The 22,158-nt window shown below is 38.1% G+C and overlaps 2 protein-coding genes across 10 annotated transcripts in view; both read right to left on the bottom strand.

The window, feature by feature from the left end:
• Nucleotides 1–5,075, bottom strand: part of CCDC141 (coiled-coil domain containing 141) — a 58,586-nt gene extending 53,511 nt beyond the window's left edge. Inside the window, exon 1 of the mRNA XM_056496659.1 lies at nt 4,911–5,075. The gene's annotated coding sequence lies outside the window, so the exon portion shown is untranslated. The remainder of the gene's footprint in view (nt 1–4,910) is intronic.
• A 9,217-nt stretch (nt 5,076–14,292) lies between these two features.
• Nucleotides 14,293–22,158, bottom strand: part of SESTD1 (SEC14 and spectrin domain containing 1) — a 50,072-nt gene continuing 42,206 nt past the window's right edge. For all 9 annotated transcript variants that reach the window (XM_056496268.1, XM_056496274.1, XM_056496265.1 and 6 more), the window contains 5 exons: nt 20,758–20,839; nt 20,314–20,436; nt 19,206–19,397; nt 17,287–17,405; nt 14,293–15,028 (listed from right to left, as the gene is read on the bottom strand). In XM_056496268.1, the coding sequence (XP_056352243.1) occupies nt 14,899–15,028; nt 17,287–17,405; nt 19,206–19,397; nt 20,314–20,436; nt 20,758–20,839 (646 nt within the window). In that variant the 3' untranslated portion in view covers nt 14,293–14,898. The remainder of the gene's footprint in view (nt 15,029–17,286; nt 17,406–19,205; nt 19,398–20,313; nt 20,437–20,757; nt 20,840–22,158) is intronic.

Here is a 22,158-nt window from a genome sequence, read left to right as displayed (position 1 = left end):
ATTTTATTCCTAAGATTAAGATAATTTACCTGCTTTTCAATTTAATGTTAAATTCTTTCTAGAGTCTTAATTTTGTTCTAGATTAGTATTAAGAAGACCTCTCTAATAGCTGCTTAAACACTATTGAAGTTTTTTATTCAGTGTGGGGAATTGTTTCACACATTTAGATTACAATATTGGTTTGACATATTAATTTTATTGCCATTAGTCCATAGCATGCCACAAGTAGCCCACACTCTGGGGCAGCAGCTGCTGGGTTTCCTTCCACAGAACAGCTGAGAAAGTGACACTGGTGTTTAGGCTTGCAGGTCACTCTGGAAAAACAATTCCACCCCAGAAACTACATGCATAAGTCTCCCCTAAGCATCTGCTTGATTGGTTTGTTTAAAAATATGTAACATTTAAATACATTTTTATATAAACCAGATTTCTAATTACATAAAGAACATGCACGCCTACAATAGAACCAAGATCTGGATGCAAATTCTAAAATAGTTTTGATTAGAAGAAATTTAATGTAGTTACAGAGAATTTAGATTTATTTGTCAAGGTGGGGTTTTTCTTTGTTCATTCCTTCCCCCTCCAATTGTTGGCAGACTATAATCTTAATCTGAGCACCACCTTCAAGCCATGAGTTTCAAACAGGATATGAAGAAGCACTTTAAAATGGGCTTGGCAAAACAAAATCCATCCCTTGTGCCAAAACACAACCATGAACCCTCAAGCTGCCAGCCAAGGAACAAAAACCATACAGTTTTCTGGAACTCTTTGTAACACCTGTAAGAGGCTCTGCCACTTATTAGACATTAAAATATTAGACAGATCTCCTTGGGATTTTTATATTCCTGTAATAAGTATGGCAGAAAAAAAAATTGGAAATTTAATCCCAACACAAAACCTGGGAGACAGAAGGCCTAAAGAAAATTTCAAAACTGAAACATAAGAGAGCCCTATTTTGGTTTGAGTGGAAGGTAGATCCATTCTACAAATCCTCCTAAACACTCCAGCTTTCAAAATAAATATTCCAGAAGACAAGCAACATTGGATTTTTATCCTGCAGGCAAGACTGCACTTGGAGGACAATCAGCACTTGGCTGTTGGATAAACTAATTAGGAAACAACAGCCAAACCCCTTTTTACTCTTACAAAAGGAGTTACAAACCAATTTTGGTATTATGTCCTTGAGTTTTTGTTCTCTCAAAAGAGCATTCTAAGAGTATTTTTTCGTGGCACAAGTTGGGCCAATCCATCATCTCCCTGGGGTAGCCAGACATAAGAGCTGTTTTTCACTCAAGTTAAATGAAGTATCCTTTTTCATAGTGCTGACAGCTGGAAATAAGGGGAAAATGCCACACTCAAGAAGTTGACTACAAGCAAATCTGGCAACAACTGAGACAAGTGATTCAGAACATCTTTTAACAAATGCATGGATATTGTATTTATTCATCTTCTATGCAAAGCATAGAAGATAGAGACAGGGAAACATCAGAGTAGTGGCAGAGAAAAGTTATCAAGGAATCAAAACATACCTTAAAATATAACCCTGGGAGAAAAAAAAAAAAATGAGGATTTTGCCATTGTACAATGAGCAGTTTCAGCTGTGTCCAAGGGAACAAAATTTAACAAGCATGCCTTTCTCTGTCTTGTTTACTTTTCTGTCTGCTCCTCTGCCTGAAACAAACAAAAATCCTGGTAGCAGCCAGAAAAAGGAAGGCTATTTGTGTCAGGAGAGAGAAATATTTTCACTTTGCTACTGCTGTGTGAAAGAAGAGAGCAAGAATGACAAGAAGAAAGAAACATTCACCAGCTGTCCACAGGAAACAACAAAACTGAACAAAGGAATAAAGGAAATAATCTCAGGAAAACCAAAGAAAAGATCAAGTCTCTCTAGTGTAAATAATGTCATGTATTATCTGAACTAACTGTATGTAAAAAGGATTTGAGAGGTAAATATGATAAAATTCACTTCATTTTCAACACTTAGGGTGTCCAATCCACAGGTTTTTCTCATATGTAGCAAACAAAGTGTGCTAATCACAGTTTTGATAGTGATATATAGAAAAAGGGTCTGACTCTCTTGGAGATAAGTGTTCTTCTGTTGAGAGCTTTTGAGCTACTGGTGCACTATGAAAATGCCTCTGGGAGAAATAAATTCACTCCCTGCAGCCCCAAAGACACAAGGTCCTTCACTCTGACTGGTTTGTAAATGTAGTGGGTCTCCTTGTCTCTGGGAGAACAAGCCTACACAGCAAAGAAGTCTGGGCTTCATGAGGCTTCAAAAAGCTGCTTCCAATGCACTCTGCTTCCTCCTGAAACAGGGACAAAGACATCAGTCCTCTCCAAGACTGTGCTTGTTGCTTTTTACGGGTTCCTATGGTCTTATCTTTTGAGTAGGGACCATTCCCAGGTACCATTAGGAATGAAGGGATGAAAGCAAGCAGCCTTGCAAGTCCCCAGGCTCATAAACCAGCCAGGGAGGTCACATCAAGGGTGAGCATGGAGCAAAAGGCAGGTTTTCCTCCTGGAAGAGGTTTCTTTTTACCCTACAATGGTTAAATAAATTTCTAGGATGACAAACTGGTTGAAATTCTAACCCAGTATTCCTAAAACCCCAAACCAATAATGATAAAAGCCATCCTGGCAGCAGCTGGGGGACAAAGGCAGGAGCAGAGGTGCCGCATCCCAGAGTCAGACAGTGCATGGAGTACTTGGGGAGCAGTAACTTGGAATATCATCTCTTTCTGAACACTGAGATGGAAAGAGGTTTCCTTGCAGAGAGCTGCCCTGGAGAGAAGAGGACAGAAGGGAACCACAGCCCTTGCAGGCATTCCTCCTGCAGTGAGGGACCACTGCTGCTGGGTTCTGGAGGAGGACAGGAGCTGTGAGCAGGGCAAGGGGAGGGAAAGGGCCAGCCAGGGTGAATGACAGGAACTTCAGCTAGGGAAGAGCTGCAGCACAGGCAGAAGGCATTTCCCTGTCTGTTGGGAGCCCAGAAACAGGAAAAGGTGGCTCTAAAGCAGCCCAGGACCCTGCTGGCCCCAAAAGGAGCTTGTCCTGTCATTGCCACCAGGGAAAGGGAAACTATACAAGTCCCAGTAAAGGGCTAGGAAACAGCTGTGAAAAAGTACCCCAAGGGGTAAGAGACGACCTGATTGTCTCCAGCAAAAAGTTTCAAGAACTCACTATAGTCCATGTTGCCTGGAGTATTGTTTCAGTTCCAGAAACAATAGTTCTAGACTAATTTTATTTCAACACAAAGTATAGTGAAGAACTATATTCTTGTATATTCCCATTCTTTTTGTGCATCACCCTAACAAAAACCTTTTTACTCTTTCTCCTTCATCACCTGTCCTGAAGACACTTCATATGACACTAAGAAATCAGCATGAAAAGAAAAACTACCCAAAAAGCATCATCACACAAAGCAGAGAAAATACCAAAAGGAAAGTTATCCTTGTCAGACTGAACATCTGTGTGAAAGAAAACAAAGCAATACTGCTAACTGTAAAACTAGCAGTGTATCAGAGATCAAAAAACCAGCAAACAGCTTAACACTGTGCAATGGTAAGAGCAAAAATCATTATTTGTTTGCTTCCAAGGACAACAACATTAAAAAAACCCATGCAGTAAACTGACATGGGGAGCAATGACAGCTGAAACATTTCAGTCCACTCGTCATCAATTTATCATGTTTGGCTCTTTCATCCTGGAGCTTTCTTTTTTCTGTATCCTTCTTTATGGATCTTAGAGGATTTCAACAAAGTATACATGCTATTTGTACCTAGAAGCTGCAAATAATAAATAGCACCTAAAACTCTGTTGTTTATTGAATGATAGAAAAGATCCAGCAAATTTAACTAGGGTAATAGTCATTAATTTAAAGAAAGCTCATATACCCTTTAAATTTAGAACTCCAAATTCTAGTGTTATATAAACAAACACCATTCTTTCTAGCATCTGTTATTTAAAAAACTGTCTTCCAGGTCTTTACTAGTCTTATATACAAGATAAAGAAGTATGCAGCACTTAGGGACTGCTTACATTTTTATTCATTGCACTTGAATTTTAGAAAAGGGTATAACCATGTAGTTTTCAGAAATACAAATATTAATAGTAATAATAATAATAAACTAATCTTGGCAGTAATGTGCTCATTTAATCTGCTTTCTTCATTTCTTGCTATCTTAGCATATGATTCAAGATAGGCAGCATAAAAATCTGAGGTGTTAGATTCTCCACTTAAGAACCCCTGCAGCAAAACAAATTTCTTGTTCTGGGAATGGATTAACACATTAGTGCTTTCAGACAGAAGTTCTTCTCCATGTTAAACCTAACCCCATGCATTAAAAAAACAAAAAACTTTCTTCAGATTCTTTACTTGCAAATAACCTTGAACTGTTTTCATAAACTGGAGGAAGAGGATAAAAGGAGGAAAGGAAGAGAGAGAGAGGAGCACAGGCCCCAGCAATGATTCTGAAGCCATTGACAGCTGTGAGTGATTAACAGCTGGATCTCAAAGTCAAGCTATCTGAACAGAATTCTCCAAATTGAAACATGTTTTTTAGCAAGTTTAATTGATTTTGCTGTCACAGGCAATAAAAAAATAGAAAAGTTGGATTTACACCTCTCCTTAAAGTGACAGCTAGAGAAAAGACATAAGAAAAAAATGACTTGATGACCATTCGAGTGTAAATATAATGGCAAAATATAGAAAAAGAAAATTTTATCTTTTGAATGGGGTAAGAAAAATCAAACAAAGCAGAAAACAATTCACAGTTGTGAATTGCAAAGGGACCATGTCTTGTTCTCTCTCACGTTCCAGGTGAGGAGATCAGCACATCCTCTTAAGCTCGCTGCAGAGATGGCAGGAGGCTCTCCAGTTCCCCAGATCAGCTGCAGAACAGACTTACCCCATCAGCCCCCCTGCAGAAGCTCAGCATTTCTGCCTCACTGAGTGCTGTCCCAAACAGATGCAGTGCAGCCTGTGGAGCTGAGCCCTGGTGGGTGCTGAGGTGGAGCAGGTTCAGCAGCTCCCAGGTGGCACCTGCACAAGGCAGCCCAGCTGAGAGGCTGTCAGCAGAGAGGGCGGCCCAGGGTGCTCAGCTCTGTCAGGAGGGTGAAGAGACTTTGGAGGGTTCATTAGTCCGTGGTTGAGGCTCCAGCAGCAGCAGCAGAAAGAGAACAGTTTATTACACAGGATTACTATGTTCCCTTGCCCATGCATGTAAGCAAAGCCAACAGGACTTTGGTTGCTAAATTCCTTGGGAGCATTTGAAATTCCTTCCTGATGTGGTGTGTTAGCACAGTGGAATATGCACTCTGCACCAAATATAGACGTGAGTCAGGCTACTCTTTCTCTCTGTAAAGAAGGGAGATTAAGATACAGATTGGTAATCTACATCCAACTCTCAGGGAAGCTAAACTACCACTAATAAGGTAATTTATTGCACTGGCACTTTGTCCCATGTCTCTGTTTTCTGTGTTTAACTTGCACTTACATTTCAGCTGTATTAAAAGACTATTTTGGTTTAATTTTTTCAATGTTTATACATAAACACAGATGTATGTATTAAATTTGTGAAATAAAAACATCAGTTAAAAATCACACAGACTGTTCAGAGACTTCAAGCAGTGTAACTGGGTCCTTAGGACCATCTTTTAAGAGGGAAAAGTCTCTGTTCAGACCTATGAAACACAATCAGCCAGCAATGATACAAAAAGATCAGTATGAGCCATTCAGTTAACAGGGCATTAATTAAATAGATAAAGTCATGCAAACCACACCAAATACAAAAGCCTTATTGTTGCTATTGTTTGGAAAAGTTGAGTTATGTGACCACAACTTGCAGAAGGGTAAATTTAGAACATGCACACAAATACATTTCCCAGCCACACTCCTAATAGAACATTACTTTACACCCCTGATATTTATCCAGAAATGAATTATTCAGCAGGGCAGTTGAGTTTTAGGTGTTAGAGAACCATGAGGCTTTAGAGTCCTTTTTAAAAAAAGTCATTTATCAGCGGAGTTATAAATAGCATGCTTTGTTTGGTTTTAAAAAGATAAGTCCATCCTGTATAGCTGCTACTTGACTTGAAGGTTGACATTGCTGAGGATTTCTCTATGTTCTGGTCACACATTGCCCTCTTCCCGACCTTGACACCTCAAACACGGAGCACATACCAGGTCCCCTTCAGGTAAGTACCGAATTTGTCACATAGCTAGGAGAGGAAATCTTGGAATTCCAGCCCCACCCACCCCAGTTTATTTGCCTGGAGCTCTGTTAAAGGAATGGATGCTTACCCAATGTGTCAGGAGTGTGGCTGCAGGGTAGGAGGATATTCCTCCTGTGCTCCCAGTTAAGGTGAGTTAACCTTCACTCTACAGAGTCCCACATAAATCTAGGAAGCATTGCCTACAATTAAAAAAAAAAAAGCAAAACCAAAAGGAAACGTTTTTCCCCTGTGCTCAGTACTGTTTAAAACCGAAGAGCAGTGAAGATGGATTTGCATGTTTTAGAACCATTGTTTGCCATAGCAAAAGCACCATCACCAGGAGTAGGTGATTTGTTCTGGGGGCTCAAAGCAGCAGGTGGGTACCTGCAAAAGGAGAGGCTCAGGGGACAGCAGCTGGGTGCTGGGACTTTGTACAGAGCAGAGTTCTTCGTGCTGCTGCCAGGGGACACCATGGTGAGCCAGCTGCCTGCACGACAGCCTGGACTGCAAGACACCATGGAGTGTTCCTGTGGGGACATCATCTGGAATGAATGCTTGCTTATCCTACTGGAAAAAAAATAGATTTAGGCTTTTTTACAGTTAAACAGTTACTGTGGGCTATTTCTTTGGCTAAATCAAGAGAACATTTATTTTTTTAATATTTCACTGCCTCCATTTTTTATCTCATAGAGATTGAATCCAGCAGAAGGAATTCCAGGAGAGAGCTGAAAGAATGAAATCCATATTTTAATGGGGAATCACATAATTTGGTCTAAATTAACAGACACTTTTGAGGAGTCCTCTGACTTCCTTTCATTGCACATAAATCTTTTCAGAAGCAGAGACAGATTATATACCATAAGTCATCCCTTGTCAATGCATCAGGATCTGAAATAATCATGTTTCAGAATCTTGTTTTCAGTGTTCCTGGGATAAAAATATCATGCAAGAATACTTCATGGGCTGTGTACCTTTTTTTTTTGTCCACTTGATCTCATACTTGATAAGTGTCCTGTAATTAAACTCCTTTCTCTACATTAGTCTTTCTCACTGTGTGAATATTCCTTCTTTTTGCAGGGTGTTTGACTTCAAAGGATGAGCTTGATCTTCCAAAATATTCAAGGCCATCTCTTGAAACTAATAGATTTTTATAAATATTGTCACTGTATGTGAAACACACCATTTACCAAATTTTCCTTTTTTGCTTGCTACTGCTCTTCAGGTCTCACTACTATATATGGGGGAAAACCCCATCATCTCAGTGTTCTAAGATGAAAATTACTTCAGCTGTGCTTTTTCTCTTCTCCATGTGTGTGCATGATTTTCATGACTATAACATCTTCCAGTAATATTGACAAGGTTTCCCTTCTAGCAACACTGTGAAGCAGGGAATGCAGCTGTCACCCCCTCCCAACACATTGGCAGCACCAACCACTTCATCCCAGAAGTAAACTCTTCTTTGGAAACAATGAGGAAACTCTTTAAATGTCTGTTGGATCAGTTGCTAAGTCTTTGATGAAATTGCTGCTGAAGAAGAGAGTTGAGTGGTATAGACCTGTGGACATACCTCTGCTAAAATCCAGACTAGAAAGCAATACCTAGAAAAGGGGTAACAGCTAACAGTGAATACAAAATCACTCAAATAGTTCACATTTCTGCCACCTGCAGGAACAAATGCCCTGCCTTCTTCATGTGTGGCTGGCTCTGCAGAGGCAATGCACCATGAAATGATGCCTGCAAACAGCAGCTACCTAACAAATTGGCCACATGCAATGAGTGGAAATAAAAAGCCAACAAGGCTCATTGAACACGTGGCTCACTGCAGCCTTTTGATGCTGTTTCAAGCAAAGCACTAATATTAACCCTGGCTTACATGTCACCATATCACTGTGCTCCTCTGGGTACATTAGACTTTGGGAGGAGGGGAGGAGGAGAGGAGGAAGGCCATGCTCTGAGAGGCACCAAGTGACATAAAGCAGACAGTGGGCATCACATTCACATCATCACCACTGATACGTGGAGCAGCACTCAAATGTGTCAAATACATTGCACAATCCTCACCCTGCTGAGCCCAGCTTGCAGTTATCTACCATCCAACAGAGGCACACAGAGCTGTATACAAGGCCTGAGAAAAAGAACAGGCTGCTCTTAGTACCAGTTTAGAATATGGCTGGTTCCCAAGTCTCTGAAAGTCAGACTCATATCACACAACCACATTCAATATCAAGCAATCAGCTGTAAGGCTTGCCTGTGAAAATGGCTGAGACACCATGAAAGCTGCTCTCTTTCCTAGTAGTCTAAAGACCTTAAGGGGGAAATGGAATGTTAAAAGACACTTATCACACATAAATCCTGGCACAGTATTTGAGAGAAACAGCCCACTGGAACTCTGTAGCCTCTCATCCTGTGAGGCACAGGCACCATGAGCAATCCTGACACACCTGGAAATTCAGCAATGACAGTGGGAGTATGTTGTCACCCTGCAGCTGCAACTCATGCTAGGAAAATGAACATAGGAAGCAGAAAACCCAAAATTGAGATGGCAACTCATTCACTGCAAACCAAGCATAACATACTGAACCATGCCTGAAAATTGCTCCTCTGAAATTCACACATTGACTGCTCCTGCCAAAATGGAGAACACTAACAAATGAAAATCAGGGTTTTGATAGGTACTTGTTCATGCTTCATTTTGATATAGAATGTCTCAAGTTACAGGTCTTCTCTCAGTTCCTCCAAAAGCCTGTTCTTAGAGGTAACATAAGCTTTACTCTCCACGTAATTTTCATCATCTACAGATGATCAGAAATAACATTCAGTGTAATGTTGAGAAAAAGGCTCTCCAGTTTTTAAGGCCCAACCTATAAACATTTATATCCACTCAAGTGGAGCCAGAGATTGTCAGGACTTCACTGAAGTCTCAGGGCTGTTCTACCATGAGCTGACACAGCCTTATTCCAAGCACAACACACAGAGCTGCCCAAGCATCTTGCTGTGTATTCCAGGACCTACAGCTACCATGAAACTTCATTTTCTCCATTTTCCAATCCATGTAACTAGTGTTGCCTGCTGACAGTGACAGTATTGTACAGGAGCAGACAGCACAAGGCTGGGCTTTGCAACCTCAGGATCCCAGCAGAGCCAAGTGCATTTACATGTCATAAGTGGGCACCACATCCTAGTAGGATGTGCAAAGCAGTCAGTCAGGGCATGGTTTCTGTAGAAAGATATGGGCAATTGGGCTAACTCTGCCTTTTTAAAGACAGAGTTTCACATTCTGAGTATTAGAAAGTGGGGTGGTTACATTAGGTCAACACAAATATTTTAAGCACAGATGTATGAGCTTAGTAATCAATAGGATATTTTACACAGCCCATTTACACACAAATCCAATGTGCATTAAGAGGTTTCCCAACAGGAGCTGCATCAGTGGTGTCTGAGCAATTATCAGCTACCTGCTGGTGGAAAAGCTAAAAGGTTTCCTAATACATAAAAAATATCTAGAATTATAATATGAAGAATTCTAAGTAAAAATTCATTACAATTTTAAATTAAGCTTTTAAGCACACTTACTTTTGAGGCACATTTTGTCTGCTAGTTACCTGTGCACAAAAAGGTTTTTTCTCCTCAGCATTCAGTAATCACAACACATTTGATGTTTTAATGCTGTCATTAAACTGCCAATGAAACCACATTATTATTTAAAAACCTGTGGTTCATCTGCACTAAAAAAAAATGTAAATTATCTGCACAACTTTTGCGAACACAACCAATTGCTTCCACTTAACCTTCTCTCAATGTATTCCAAAATGATACCAAATAAAATCTCCTTTGCTTTTCTTCATGCTTCAGAAGTCAAAAATGATAGTTCTGCTCCTTGCTCTTTGGCCTATAAACTGTAAATATCACTAGTATCTGGAAAATTAGCTGAACTTTTCCCATTGAACTTAAATTAAAAATGGGGATTTTCACTTTTCTTTTTAACGTTTTCCAATGTATTTCCTCAGCACATATGATATTTTAAGAAAGATTTTTTTTCCACAAGGGGCATTTATCTCCTGATTCAGCCTTCCTGTTGTCTCTGTGTTATATTCCCATAATTTTTGCTGTAATAGGGACCCATGTAAACTAAAGTCAACTGACAGGAAAAGGCTGTTACATTAATTTTCCTTCTATTTTGAGCATAAGTGTATCATTGGTGCTTTAAATATACTAAAAGCTTTTTAATATATCCTGTTCTATTCATTCTTGTATAATTTAACAAATTTTACAGTCACACAAGCATCTATTTTGATGAAGTTTCTTCAGTGATTCACTTTCATGGTCCCAGATGGCCCTAAAACACCATGTGCTTGGGATATCTGTACAAAGGGGCCCATTAGAAGCAGGAAACTAGTCTCCTTTTCCTTATCCTGGTTATTTTGTCTTGCCTGTATTTTCACACAGTCAACCTTCACAACCAAACTACCTCCACTGAGCATCAGATGAAAAGTATCTCAAAATACTCCTTGACTCCATAGCCTTGCAGAAGGCATACAATTAGATTTTTAATAGAATTTTCAATTAAGATGCAATCTTGACATGCATCAGTACTATAATGATTCTCTCTACTATTTAACTGAAGGAAACAAAAGTGGGATGACTGTGGAGATCAGTAATTTAAAATTTATCTCTCATAATATTTTCCTAACATCTGATATTAATTCCACAGAAGGAACTCTGCAATTGCCTGCACTGTTACACATCAGGAAACAGTGGAAATGGCACACTATGGAAAACTCAATCCACCAAGACTCCAAATGACTGTGCAAGGAACCACAAATAATCTAACTGCTTGACTGTAATTTGCTTTTTTATCTTATTTCAGAGTATATTAGTTCTCCACAAACCTGGAAAAGACAGTAATACCTCTCCAAAGAGATCATGAATTAACCAATTTATTGGAAAAATGTTATATAAATTCCAGGTATTCAAACAGTTTTTGGCTCTGCAGCTCACATTCAGGTACTTTTGCAGATGTTACATATGTATGGATTGTTATTCTATGCTTCAATCAATTATTTTTTTAAACTACATTTTTTTTAACTAGAGCAGAAATCTAACAACCTAGCATTTTTTAGTCCAAACTCCCTTTTTACCAATACAATCTGTAGAGATACTAAGTCAATCCTTCAGAAGTTAAGAATCAACCATAAATCTTTGCTTTCATCCATTTCTCAGCATTTTACCTTCAGAGCTATTAAGGAATTTCATCTGTAGCTCCAAAAGCTTTACTTCTTAATAATCTCCTTAAACAGATTAAAATTATCCTGTAGAAAGAATTCAGGAAACTGGAGGCTATTATAACACCATTACATGTCATTACTGTTGCAGAAAGCCTATGACAACCTTGCTTTGTAATTGTGACCTACTGACACTTTAATTGTTTTACTGTGATGGGGAAAAAAAAACCTTCCCCTCATTTTTTTGTCAGCTGGCACTGATATCCTTGGCTAGCATGATGGAATAAGAGGTGCTATATGATCCTGCTTTGCACACAGCCCTTCTCCACCTACTGCTGCACCTCCAGAGTGGCTTTATTTGAACACTAAATCAGTCACTCACACAAAGCTATAGAAGTCCTTGGTCCAAACATGTTTTTTTACTAAGAGAAATGTAACCTCATTAATCCCACTAAACACAATATAAAGTTAAACACTGAACAGCACCAAACATTTTTAAGGACACTAATACAACAGTCCACATACCTTTTGCAATAAATCCAAATTTGGCTAACAGGAACAGAGAAAATCTCGGTGCTCATTCATTACCATGAACAGGATTGACTCCATCACTTCAAGTCATCAGTTGTAATGTACCAAGGGCATAACAATTAGAGTGCTTACAACCAATGGTTATCTCCCCATCTCACACCTATAGCAGCACTGTACTCTCCACTGCAAGGTGATCTCTAAAAAATCCAAAACATATTTGCATCCTTTGGAACTCCATTGTTTGCAACCAAACAAATGCAGCACAAGAGCTACAAGTAGAGCCACCACTTCTGTCTGCAGTAGAAAATGCACAGACAAGTAAAAATGGATTACTTGGGCACAGGGTTTTTTGCTTATTAGCCAGTCTGTATATCATTGATTTTGTGTGGTATTAAAGGTTGCTTATTTCTAAAGGTTCAGTAGCAAGTACAATCACAGAGGATGGAGTAAGAGTAAAGAACAAAAATCCCTCTCAATTAGTTACATTCAATAGCAGTACTAACAGAAAATATTTATTCCATTGTTCCAGCAAGCTAGGAAATCGCAGAGTTCATAGGATTTGAAATATCTGGCAGACTCTCATGCAACATGACTTAGAAAACTACTTGCCCTCATTCCTGATACATAGAAAATGGGCAAATGGCAGTGATGGTAAACAGCCCTTTGCCAGACACTTGATTTGCCTAAAGGCAAGGAATTCCAGAGGAAGAGAGCAGAAACACAGAGTAAAAGCTGGCACAGCCCAAGATGCTGTTAGAGTCAATGGGGTGAAAGTCAGGATCCACTGGCCCCTAGGAATGTCAAACCACAGATAAGAGCAGTGTCAAGATTGAACTACACACACTGAGCCAAAATTAACATCAGGGTTACTGGGGTGAGCAGTCAACAGTTCCAAGTTGTGCTTGCAGCTGTCACAGGAATGAGCGAAGAGCTGCTGATACTGCCCTGGGTCTGCATGCATTGAGCCCCTAAAAAAGTTTTAAAATAAAATAAAATTCAAAAAACCCAAAATAAAATAAAAATTTGAAAATAATATAAAGTTTTTGCAATACTTGCTTATGCCAATATTTTAATGACATTTTATACTGCAGACCATTATTTACCATAAGCAGATTCAATTCACAAATGCTGCAGAACTGGAGACACGGTGCTTATTAATGACTACACTAATTTACTTTTCTGTTTGCACTTTATATTAAATATATGCATATTTTCATGTTTGGGTTCTTTCTAAATGAATTTATATCCTCCAAATATTAGCTGTAATATCATCAGCTTTCTCAAATGCAATTAAGCAACTAAATTAAATTTGAAAAGATTATATCAAAAAAACCTCTTTATAAATAAGGTCTGTAAAACTTCAGTTAGTTTTAGACTAATATTAATGTAATATTGTACCATTGCATTGAGTTAATTTTAAAAAAATTGTATTTCCTCTGCCAAAATACCCCAAGAGGAAAAATACCTTTATCACTGAATTTACAGTTAAGCCATTAATTTGGAATTACTGTTGTTTGTTGTTTTTTTTTTTTAATAAATGGCTTGATCTGAAACATTGCTTTTCTCTGGAGAAAATGTGCAAAACTGAGAAAAGTAAGTAAATACAATATTTGAATGACAGATCCATAAGGAAAATCTGCAGAGTAATAGCAATGCCTGTAGGAAGAGAGCATTATTTTTACTGTGAGCAAAGTATAGTGCAATAACAGTTCTAAGACCTACAGTTGTTGCTCCACATACAGTACTCTAAAATGGTCAGATCCCACACCATCTTCCAAAAATATAATAACTGATGTATCTAGATTGCATCCTGAAGATTAAGTTAACCAAGTCATGCACACAGCTGATTTGGTTTCAATCCAATCCCCTTCTCTGAATAAATTTCATTTTATTACTAATCTCATGGTTTTAAGTTATGAGCCTCATGTTAACTTCTCTTTCATTGCACGAAAACCTTTAACCCCAAAGTTACCACCAGGGATATTCACATTATTCAGGATTCTCCATTCAAAGGGAAACAAAGGACTTAGAAATAAAGCACAGGAGAAATGTGCCAGTCTTACAAGGGAACAAAACTATGATTAATGTAAACACTGACTTATGCAATTACCATCTTACTTTTGTGCAAGTACTGCTATCAGAAAGAAAGGAAAAAATAGCCTGGACTTTCACACCCATCAATAATAGTTCAAGAGCTGCAATGCATTTAGCAAGAAAAATTATACAGACTTTCTAAATATATTGGGGGAGTAATTATTCTTACTACCATTTATCATAAAAATCTAACAAACAATATTTGGAAATACAGACAACAAATTTATCATAGATTTTAAAAAGATGATTTTTATTAAGCACAAACAGCTTTTAATACATTATCAATACAAATAGGAAAACATCTGTTTAATGAATTTGATATATCAAAGATCTGATGGGCAGGTTGCATACTGGCACAATAAAAATGATTTTTTTAAAGTATTTCAAATTAAAATTACAGGGTTACCACAGTCTACACTGCAGCTACTTTCTTTACAGTCTAAAATTACTACATCACCTGGGCATGGGGGAAGCAAAGAACTAGTTTCATAATATGGAACTTCTAACACTTTAATTAGCACCACTCAAAGCTTGCATCAGCTGTCTAACTAAGAAGCAGCTGACAGGTCAGGTAAAGCTTTACAGCAAATTTCAGTGCAAAGTTTACAGTTCCTTTTCATAAGATACTTGGAGTCTATGGTTTCATAGCATGTTAAATAATTATGGCTTGATAGATGTACAGTATTAAGATGCTGAGAACATTTACTTTGAAAAAAAATGAGACTCGTAATAGCTGTGAAATGCTTTTTAATATATTATACCAAATTCTGTAATATGCAAACAACATGCTGGATTACAAACTGAAGTCCTGTTATGAATTCAGACAAGGTCAGTATTAGCTCTCTGGGGTAGTGGCTTCTGGTTGTCTCAGCTGCTGCTTTTTCAGGCTAACTAACTTCATCTTCTCTCTAATGTGTTCTGCTGCAGAAGCCATATCACTTGGGCTTCCAAAGTACTGCTCAGACCTAGAAAAAAAACCCAAACCACAATAAATTATCTGTAATAAGTAAGGAAGTACATGAATACACTTATCAATTGCAATAGAAAACACAAAGCAGGTAAGAAAAATAGACACTTTTTCCTCTTGTCATTTAAAAGTCACCTTTAAAAGGCTTTGGAGACTTAGTGACGAGACTCAACAGCAAATTTTTATGAAATTATTGCAAACACTCAGAGAGCCTTTCATATCCAAAAGGCACTCTCAACAGAAGTTTGAGGGTGGTGAGACACTGGCACAGGTTGCCTAGTGTGGCTGCTCTGTCCCTGAAGGTGTTCAAGGCCAGGTTGGATGGAGCTCTGAGCAACCTGGTCTAGTGGAAGGTGCCCCTGAGCATGGCAGGGGGTTGGAACACGATGGTTTTTAATGTCCCTTCCAACTCAAACCATTCTGTGATTTGAACAGCAATGCACTATCAACAAATGCAACTGAATGCTTCCCAACACTCTTTCTTACCTCCCTTCTCAGGCTCTCCTCCCAAGTATGTCTGACAATTTTCCATACTGTGACAATCTATGGTACCTTTCTGTACAGAAATTCTGAGTTTACAAAATTGCTGCATTATTAAAGGACTCTTCACATGTTGAGTCAACCACATGCTGTCAAATTATGCCATCTACCTCTCAAAGTGAAAGGAACACATGGCTGTGTAATTCAAATACAACAAAGAACAGCTGAAAAGTCAGGGAAACCACTAACCAAGCTGTCAGCAAAGGGAGGGTTTGAACAGAATACATGTTTCAGAAGAACAGGTATTAAATCTAGTTACAAAGCAAAGAAGCTGTACACTTTGGAAATGGCAATAGGACAAAGGACTTTGACAGGCAAAAATGGACAGAAAAGTTGTTTTATACAGGAATAGACTCATTTGAGAAGGTAACTGGTCCCACTGCAAGACTGCACACGGATGGCAGCATTTCCTCATACAGAGTAGAAGCCTTGAGCAGGACAGGGAACAGTGACCTGAACTTCCAAAAAAGATACTGGCAGAAGTCTGAAGAGGTGAACAGGCTGATGAAAACACCCCCAAGCATTTATGACACTTTGCATGTTCTTAAATCTCAAACCATTTCTGATAATGAGCCGACCCTTTGCAAATTATCTGTTAAACACTTCAAAACCAGAGTGCCATTTGCAAATTTTTGCAGATATGCAAAACTACTAAAATTCTAGAGGGGTCAGAAACAATGCTGAGGATTGAACAGTTGCTACTTTTACCAGTTAACTCAAATCTGCTATACAGAAGTTATACAAAAGTACTTCAACTTGATCTGCTTTTGGGTCAGTTTTCCTGTTTGTTTTGCCTTACCCCCCCCCCCCCCCCCAACTATAAATGCCTCCACTATTTTCAAACACACTATTGAAAGAATAGTAAAAATCATTACTAATTCAGGCCTGGGCCCATCTTCATGATGAGTACTACACACACTGCAGAAAGCATATAGAATTTTGGAAATAAAATGACAAATTTTCATGACCAGCTCCCTGAAACTGTATTTTTCAGACAGACTTCAGGTAACCCTTAATGCAGTTGCCTGATGGTATCTCATAAGGTTTCAGCCTCTAACTCAATATACTTATTTCAGACCTTTTTCATTATGGTGTGGCTTCCTACACACCAGAGACTTGTTCCACAGCTTGGCTGTAACTCACGCAGAAATTAACTACAAGCTCAGCATAACAATAGACATCATTAAACACAGTAAACTGAATTTTATCATGGCTGAGCCTTCAAATTCAATTTGCTTTTGTAGCTCAAGAGAACTACCAATTCAAGTAAGTATTTATACTTCTTGAGGGAAGTACTGTTTTGTTTACTGAATAAATCAAATATAAATTTATCTTTAATATACTGGCTTAGAATTGCAAATAAATAAATAGAAATCCTGTAATTCTCATCTGGTATCTTTCTTCAGGGAGAGGAGACTGAGACTAGTCACTCTTCTGTTACTTCTGCATGCTGTGCTGGTGCAAAGACTGCATACATCTAATCATTCAGCGTGAAAAGGTCACTACTTAAAAAAGACAGTGCATTAATACTCATTAAAAATTCTTTCCCATCTTTTCATATAAAGCAGGCAGGTCCTATTTCAAACTTCATAAAAACAATGTGCTCACTTTTCTATTTCAGCAATAAGCCTTCAGGAGCCTTGTGCATATGAGACTATAATAAAGCTTTACCAAAAGCATTATTCCAAAGGCATTAGAAAAAAACATTCTACGTACCCATCAGGATAAACTACAGGCACTGTTAGTCTGTCCAACAGTGATTTCCCAACTGCCTCAATTTCATCAAATTGATCCATTTCATTGAAAGCTTCAGGCTCTGGACATTCCTGCAAAATCTGTTTAATCAAAGTAAGAAAACACAGAATAAAGTACACAAGTGATAGCACATGGTTTTTTAAGTGCCATTAACTGGCAGAGTGAATGTTCTTTTGGCATTTTCACTGCCACATTTACATGAGATCAAATGACATATGCAGTTTAAGAAAATAAAATAGAATAAGGTCCATTAAGAAGACAGTTCAGGGCTACCACTGCTTTGTATGAGAGGGATTAAAAAGTAGTCTTCCTAGAAAATATTCCTGCAACAAATATGAAATGCATAAAAATAGTGGTAGACATCATTAAACATACAGGATAGTAATATAAAGTGGAAATACTATGGTTAATGAAGAGCCCCTCACAACACGTTTCAAAACTTAAACCCACAAACTTAAGCAAATCTGGCACAGAACAGGTAGGGCTAAAAAAACTGAATACAAGTCTTTTCAGATGGGATTGTGACCCAATACTAGTACTTAGTACTCTATTTTCTTCCACTTCTTACATTTCTCCAAAGCAGCATGGATATTAACCGTCTACTTTCCACACAGACTCATTAATATATGCCCAATAGTAAAAGGAGAATTATGTTTTTGAACAAGAGCATTGTTTTTTCAGCCATTAATTTACTTTTCTTTAAACTTAAGACTGGCTAAACCCAGCAATTAACTACTGCAGTAATGAAAGAATACTCATAATAAGAGAATCCACTCTTTTAGGAGCTTATGAATCACTGAAATTTAATTTGGTATCAGGTAAAACTCTAGAAGCATGGATGATATATTTCAGCTTCTGTGAACCTCCATCTACCCCCAATGCCTGCAAATTTGAAGTATCTTTTACTAACACAAATAAGAAATGAATAAAACCAAGAAGCATATGAATCAACTCTGAATCCATGCTCTCTTTCAATGACAGAATGAATTTTTACCATGTGCAAGATTTGTGGTTTTTTGCAGCTACATGCAATTTTATTGTCACTATTTGAGATACATACTCTAAAATGATTTTTTTGAAATGTACTGCTTCACAAGAAAAAGCAGCTGTGGACAAAAAGGCCTTATCCTCATGACCTACATTAAAGAACACTGTCTCAAATTCAAGCATTTGAAAGCTCTCAACATTTTCCCCCTTCAACAAGCTGAACAGCAAAACAGCAACTATTCCTCATCACATTGTTGTTGACTGCTCATCCTCCACTGTGCCTCTTGCATCACCTCACTGGGTGCAGCAGTGAGACATTTGGTTACAGAAGTCTGAAAACCATACCAAGGTAGAGGTGTGTTCAAGATGAAAGCACATTCAAAGACCCCCAGGTGCAAAATACAAGATAGAACAAGACAGCATGTGTGGAAACTACAAGAACTGCCCTCATTTACAGTTTGTGAGAAGATATCCCATCCAGAATCCATACAGCTTAAAGAGCAATGCACCTTCAACTCTCCAAAGAACTTAAATGACCTGATAGCTTTGTATCATACCTTGCACAAAGAAGTGTTCCTGGCTTTTAAGAATTACAGTCTAAAAGACACAAAGAAATGCTTTATCATCAATATCAGAGTTCCCATTTGAAGAGTGCTGTTATCCTTTTTGTTAAGCAGGCCCTATACCAATATATATAAAAAATCACTTCATTAAGTACTGAAATTAATGGTTGGAAAAAGATACTTAAATTCTTCTTTTTTCCCCCTTTTTTTTTTTTTTTTTAAATATTTAGCTAGGGTAAATGTACACACTGGCAACTTCATACTTCTTACATTTTGTTTGCCTGGAGTCAGGTAAGAAATTTTTCTTCTTAATAAAACCACAAGGCTCACCTTTTCAGCAGCTGAATGAAATGCAACAGCTGTTTCCAAGCGGTGCACTCTTTCTTCAGAAGTCACTGTAAACTGTTTCCACACTCTGTTCAGTCTGGGAAGTGTGTCCCCTGAGGACCTTGAAGTGCATCTCAAGGACTGGCACAGGACCACTGTTGCTTGCAGTAACTGTCTTCCATAATCATAGGTACTCTAAAAATTGGAGGGAATGGGAGAGTAAGTGCATGTACAAACTCTGCACTTCACCCAGGAGCAGAACAGCACCTTAAAACAACAGCAGGTAAGTTTATAGAAGGTTCACAGTTTAGGTTCACAAAGTACATTGAATTAATTTGGTCTACTAGAAAATGCTGATGAAGTAAGAATAAAATTGTAATGACCAAGCAGTGCTTTCACTCTTAAAAAAAAAAAAAAATCTAATATCTGCTGCTGCCTAACATTCACACTGGCAAAGGAAGAAAGCTTCCCAAAAAATCTGAATAGCTGTTTGGATCTTCCAAGAGCTCCTTGACACCCACTGCTGAGAGGATTGTCTCCCTGACTTCACTGGCACCACCTCTTTGGTCAGCCAGTATCCAGGTACCCTGAGGCACATCACTGTGACAGCAAATGACCCTCCTGTCACCACCAACTCTTATTCATCAAAAGAGAAAAATCAGTTCAGTACAACAGGTGGAATTAGAAAACATCACATCTGTTAATTAACAAGTCCAAATTAGACACTCCTAAAAGCAGTAAATGACTGACAAAGCACTGACTGGGTGCTTTGGCCCAGCTTGTCAAAAGTAATTTAAAAGATTGTTCGAGATGTGTCTTTCAGGAAAGCCAATGAACTTTGTTTAGTTGTTTGCATTGTTTATGTGAAGGTTAACTAAGGTAGTGACCTGCAGCATTGCTGCTCCTGATGGAACTGCAACATTTCAATTAGGCCCCTTGCCAACTTCAGCAGTCAATTTCTTCACTCAGGCATTGAGGCAAATCAGTAAGACAGTGACAGCTGTGCAATGACTGTCCATACAGATACTGATTCTGTTTAGGAGAGGATGTGAAACTGCACAAAGCCCATATTGCTAGAAAAATAACATTTAAAAAAACCCAAACATTTCACCTGTGCAACATCAACAAATTTTCGATGTTTCTCCAGTAAAACTTTTGTTTCTTGAGCATCATCTCCCAGTCGGATGTGTGTCTTCAGCAGAGCATCCAACAGTTCACTTAACCATTCTACTGCCTTAAAAACAAGCCAAAAGAATAAAAACCAATACATTAAAAAGAAATTAAACCAGAATAGTGACGTTACTTCAGTACTAGCATATACTTTTGACATAGAAAAGAAGCTAAATGAGCTGTCACAAGCTGGTAGATCATACATGCAATCCTCAAATACATTATTTTCAGACATTGCTATATCCTTTCCTTCACTGTGCATATTCCCTAAATAAAACTACATTTAAAAGTTGCAAAAAAAGTACTGTAAAACTACCAGCCCCCATAAATCAACCCAGTAGACTACAAAAACCAGAATGATGAAATTCTAGAAGTATTTCCATACCTGAGCAGCATCCTCTTCACATTTAAATAACTGCACCATCTGAAGCATCTTCAGTCGCCGCACATCCACCATATCTTCACACCTTAAACAGCAGCACAGAAAGACTCATCAACTCATGTACAGCAGACACAAAACACTCTGACATTGACAACCATGTTTTCAAGTGAGAAACATTAAGATACAAACATTCATGAAAAGGTGATCAAAGCTACTTAGTTAGGCCAAAATACCTAATGCCACAGAGAACAATAATACATGTGCAATAAATAGAATTGAGCACCCCAAGTCACCAAAATCATTATCCTCAAGATTCCTGATATGGTTAAGCTGGAGACAGTAATACCAGAGAAGCTATAAGGTCTTGCAGCAGCATCCCAAGTTCCTTACCTTGCTGCACTGCTAAACTCTGCAACACAGAGTTTTATGTGGCCAAGACAGACTTTATCCTACTAAAATTCAGATGAAAGTTGGCCTCAACCTGGCATAATCCTGAATTGTACAGTTTGTTGGGGGCAATGTTTTCTTGATCAATACAATGAGGCTGTTTAAAAGATAATACATTTTTCTTTTTAGCTGACTAAAGATGGTAATATCTGAACACTTACATGATGATGTTCTTCACTTTACTTGTCAGGAAGCATTTCAAAATCTAATTGATATAAAAACTGACCCTAATTATCTTGTTCTGAGTTGAGCACAGTTTGGAGTTATTTCTCCAGAATTCAAATAAAAGTGTTGAAAGTCCTTTTCCTTCCACAATGAGACCTATGCTAATATATCTGGCAGAATGCTCTCTATTTTCAGAGCCTACTAAGTAGACAGCAAGACTCATGCTCCTGTTCAGTGCAAATGGAATTACTAATGTCAACAACAGTTGGCTTTATAAGCAAATGCAAAAGACTGTGTGCATAATCTTTTCCAAACTGGTTACAAACATAAGCTCTTCCAAAGAACAGTTTGTTAGCATGCTGTGTTTTGTTATATGTCCTGCAATGCTTACACTGAAAGGACATCAGCTGCTCTAATAATGCAAGAAAACACTTTCTGGGTTCCAAAATCATAAATAAAGCAGCAAAATGCCCCTAAAAATAAACATTACAACACGTATATGTAAATAACAAGAAATGCACAACAGAACTTGGAAAAAAAAAAAAAATTAAATATTGCAAAAAATACTATTACATGCTACTGAGAGATCCTTAGTACTTTTATTTTTTTGTAAAAAACCGTGTTTAATCATTCACCATCTGAAAGCTTCATCATACCTTTGTCTGAAAATATTACTGATGTTTTAGTCCCCTGAGTTCCCACAATTCTATAACCCTTCTGACAACAGGGAGCAGAATTGTGTATCACAAACAGAAATGGACTACCAATCTATACAGTGACAATGACATTCTT

The sequence above is a fragment of the Oenanthe melanoleuca genome, chromosome 7 (assembly GCF_029582105.1).
Source record: "Oenanthe melanoleuca isolate GR-GAL-2019-014 chromosome 7, OMel1.0, whole genome shotgun sequence".
In the NCBI taxonomy this organism is placed as follows: domain Eukaryota; kingdom Metazoa; phylum Chordata; class Aves; order Passeriformes; family Muscicapidae; genus Oenanthe; species Oenanthe melanoleuca.
This window is presented reverse-complemented; position numbering and strand designations above follow the sequence as displayed.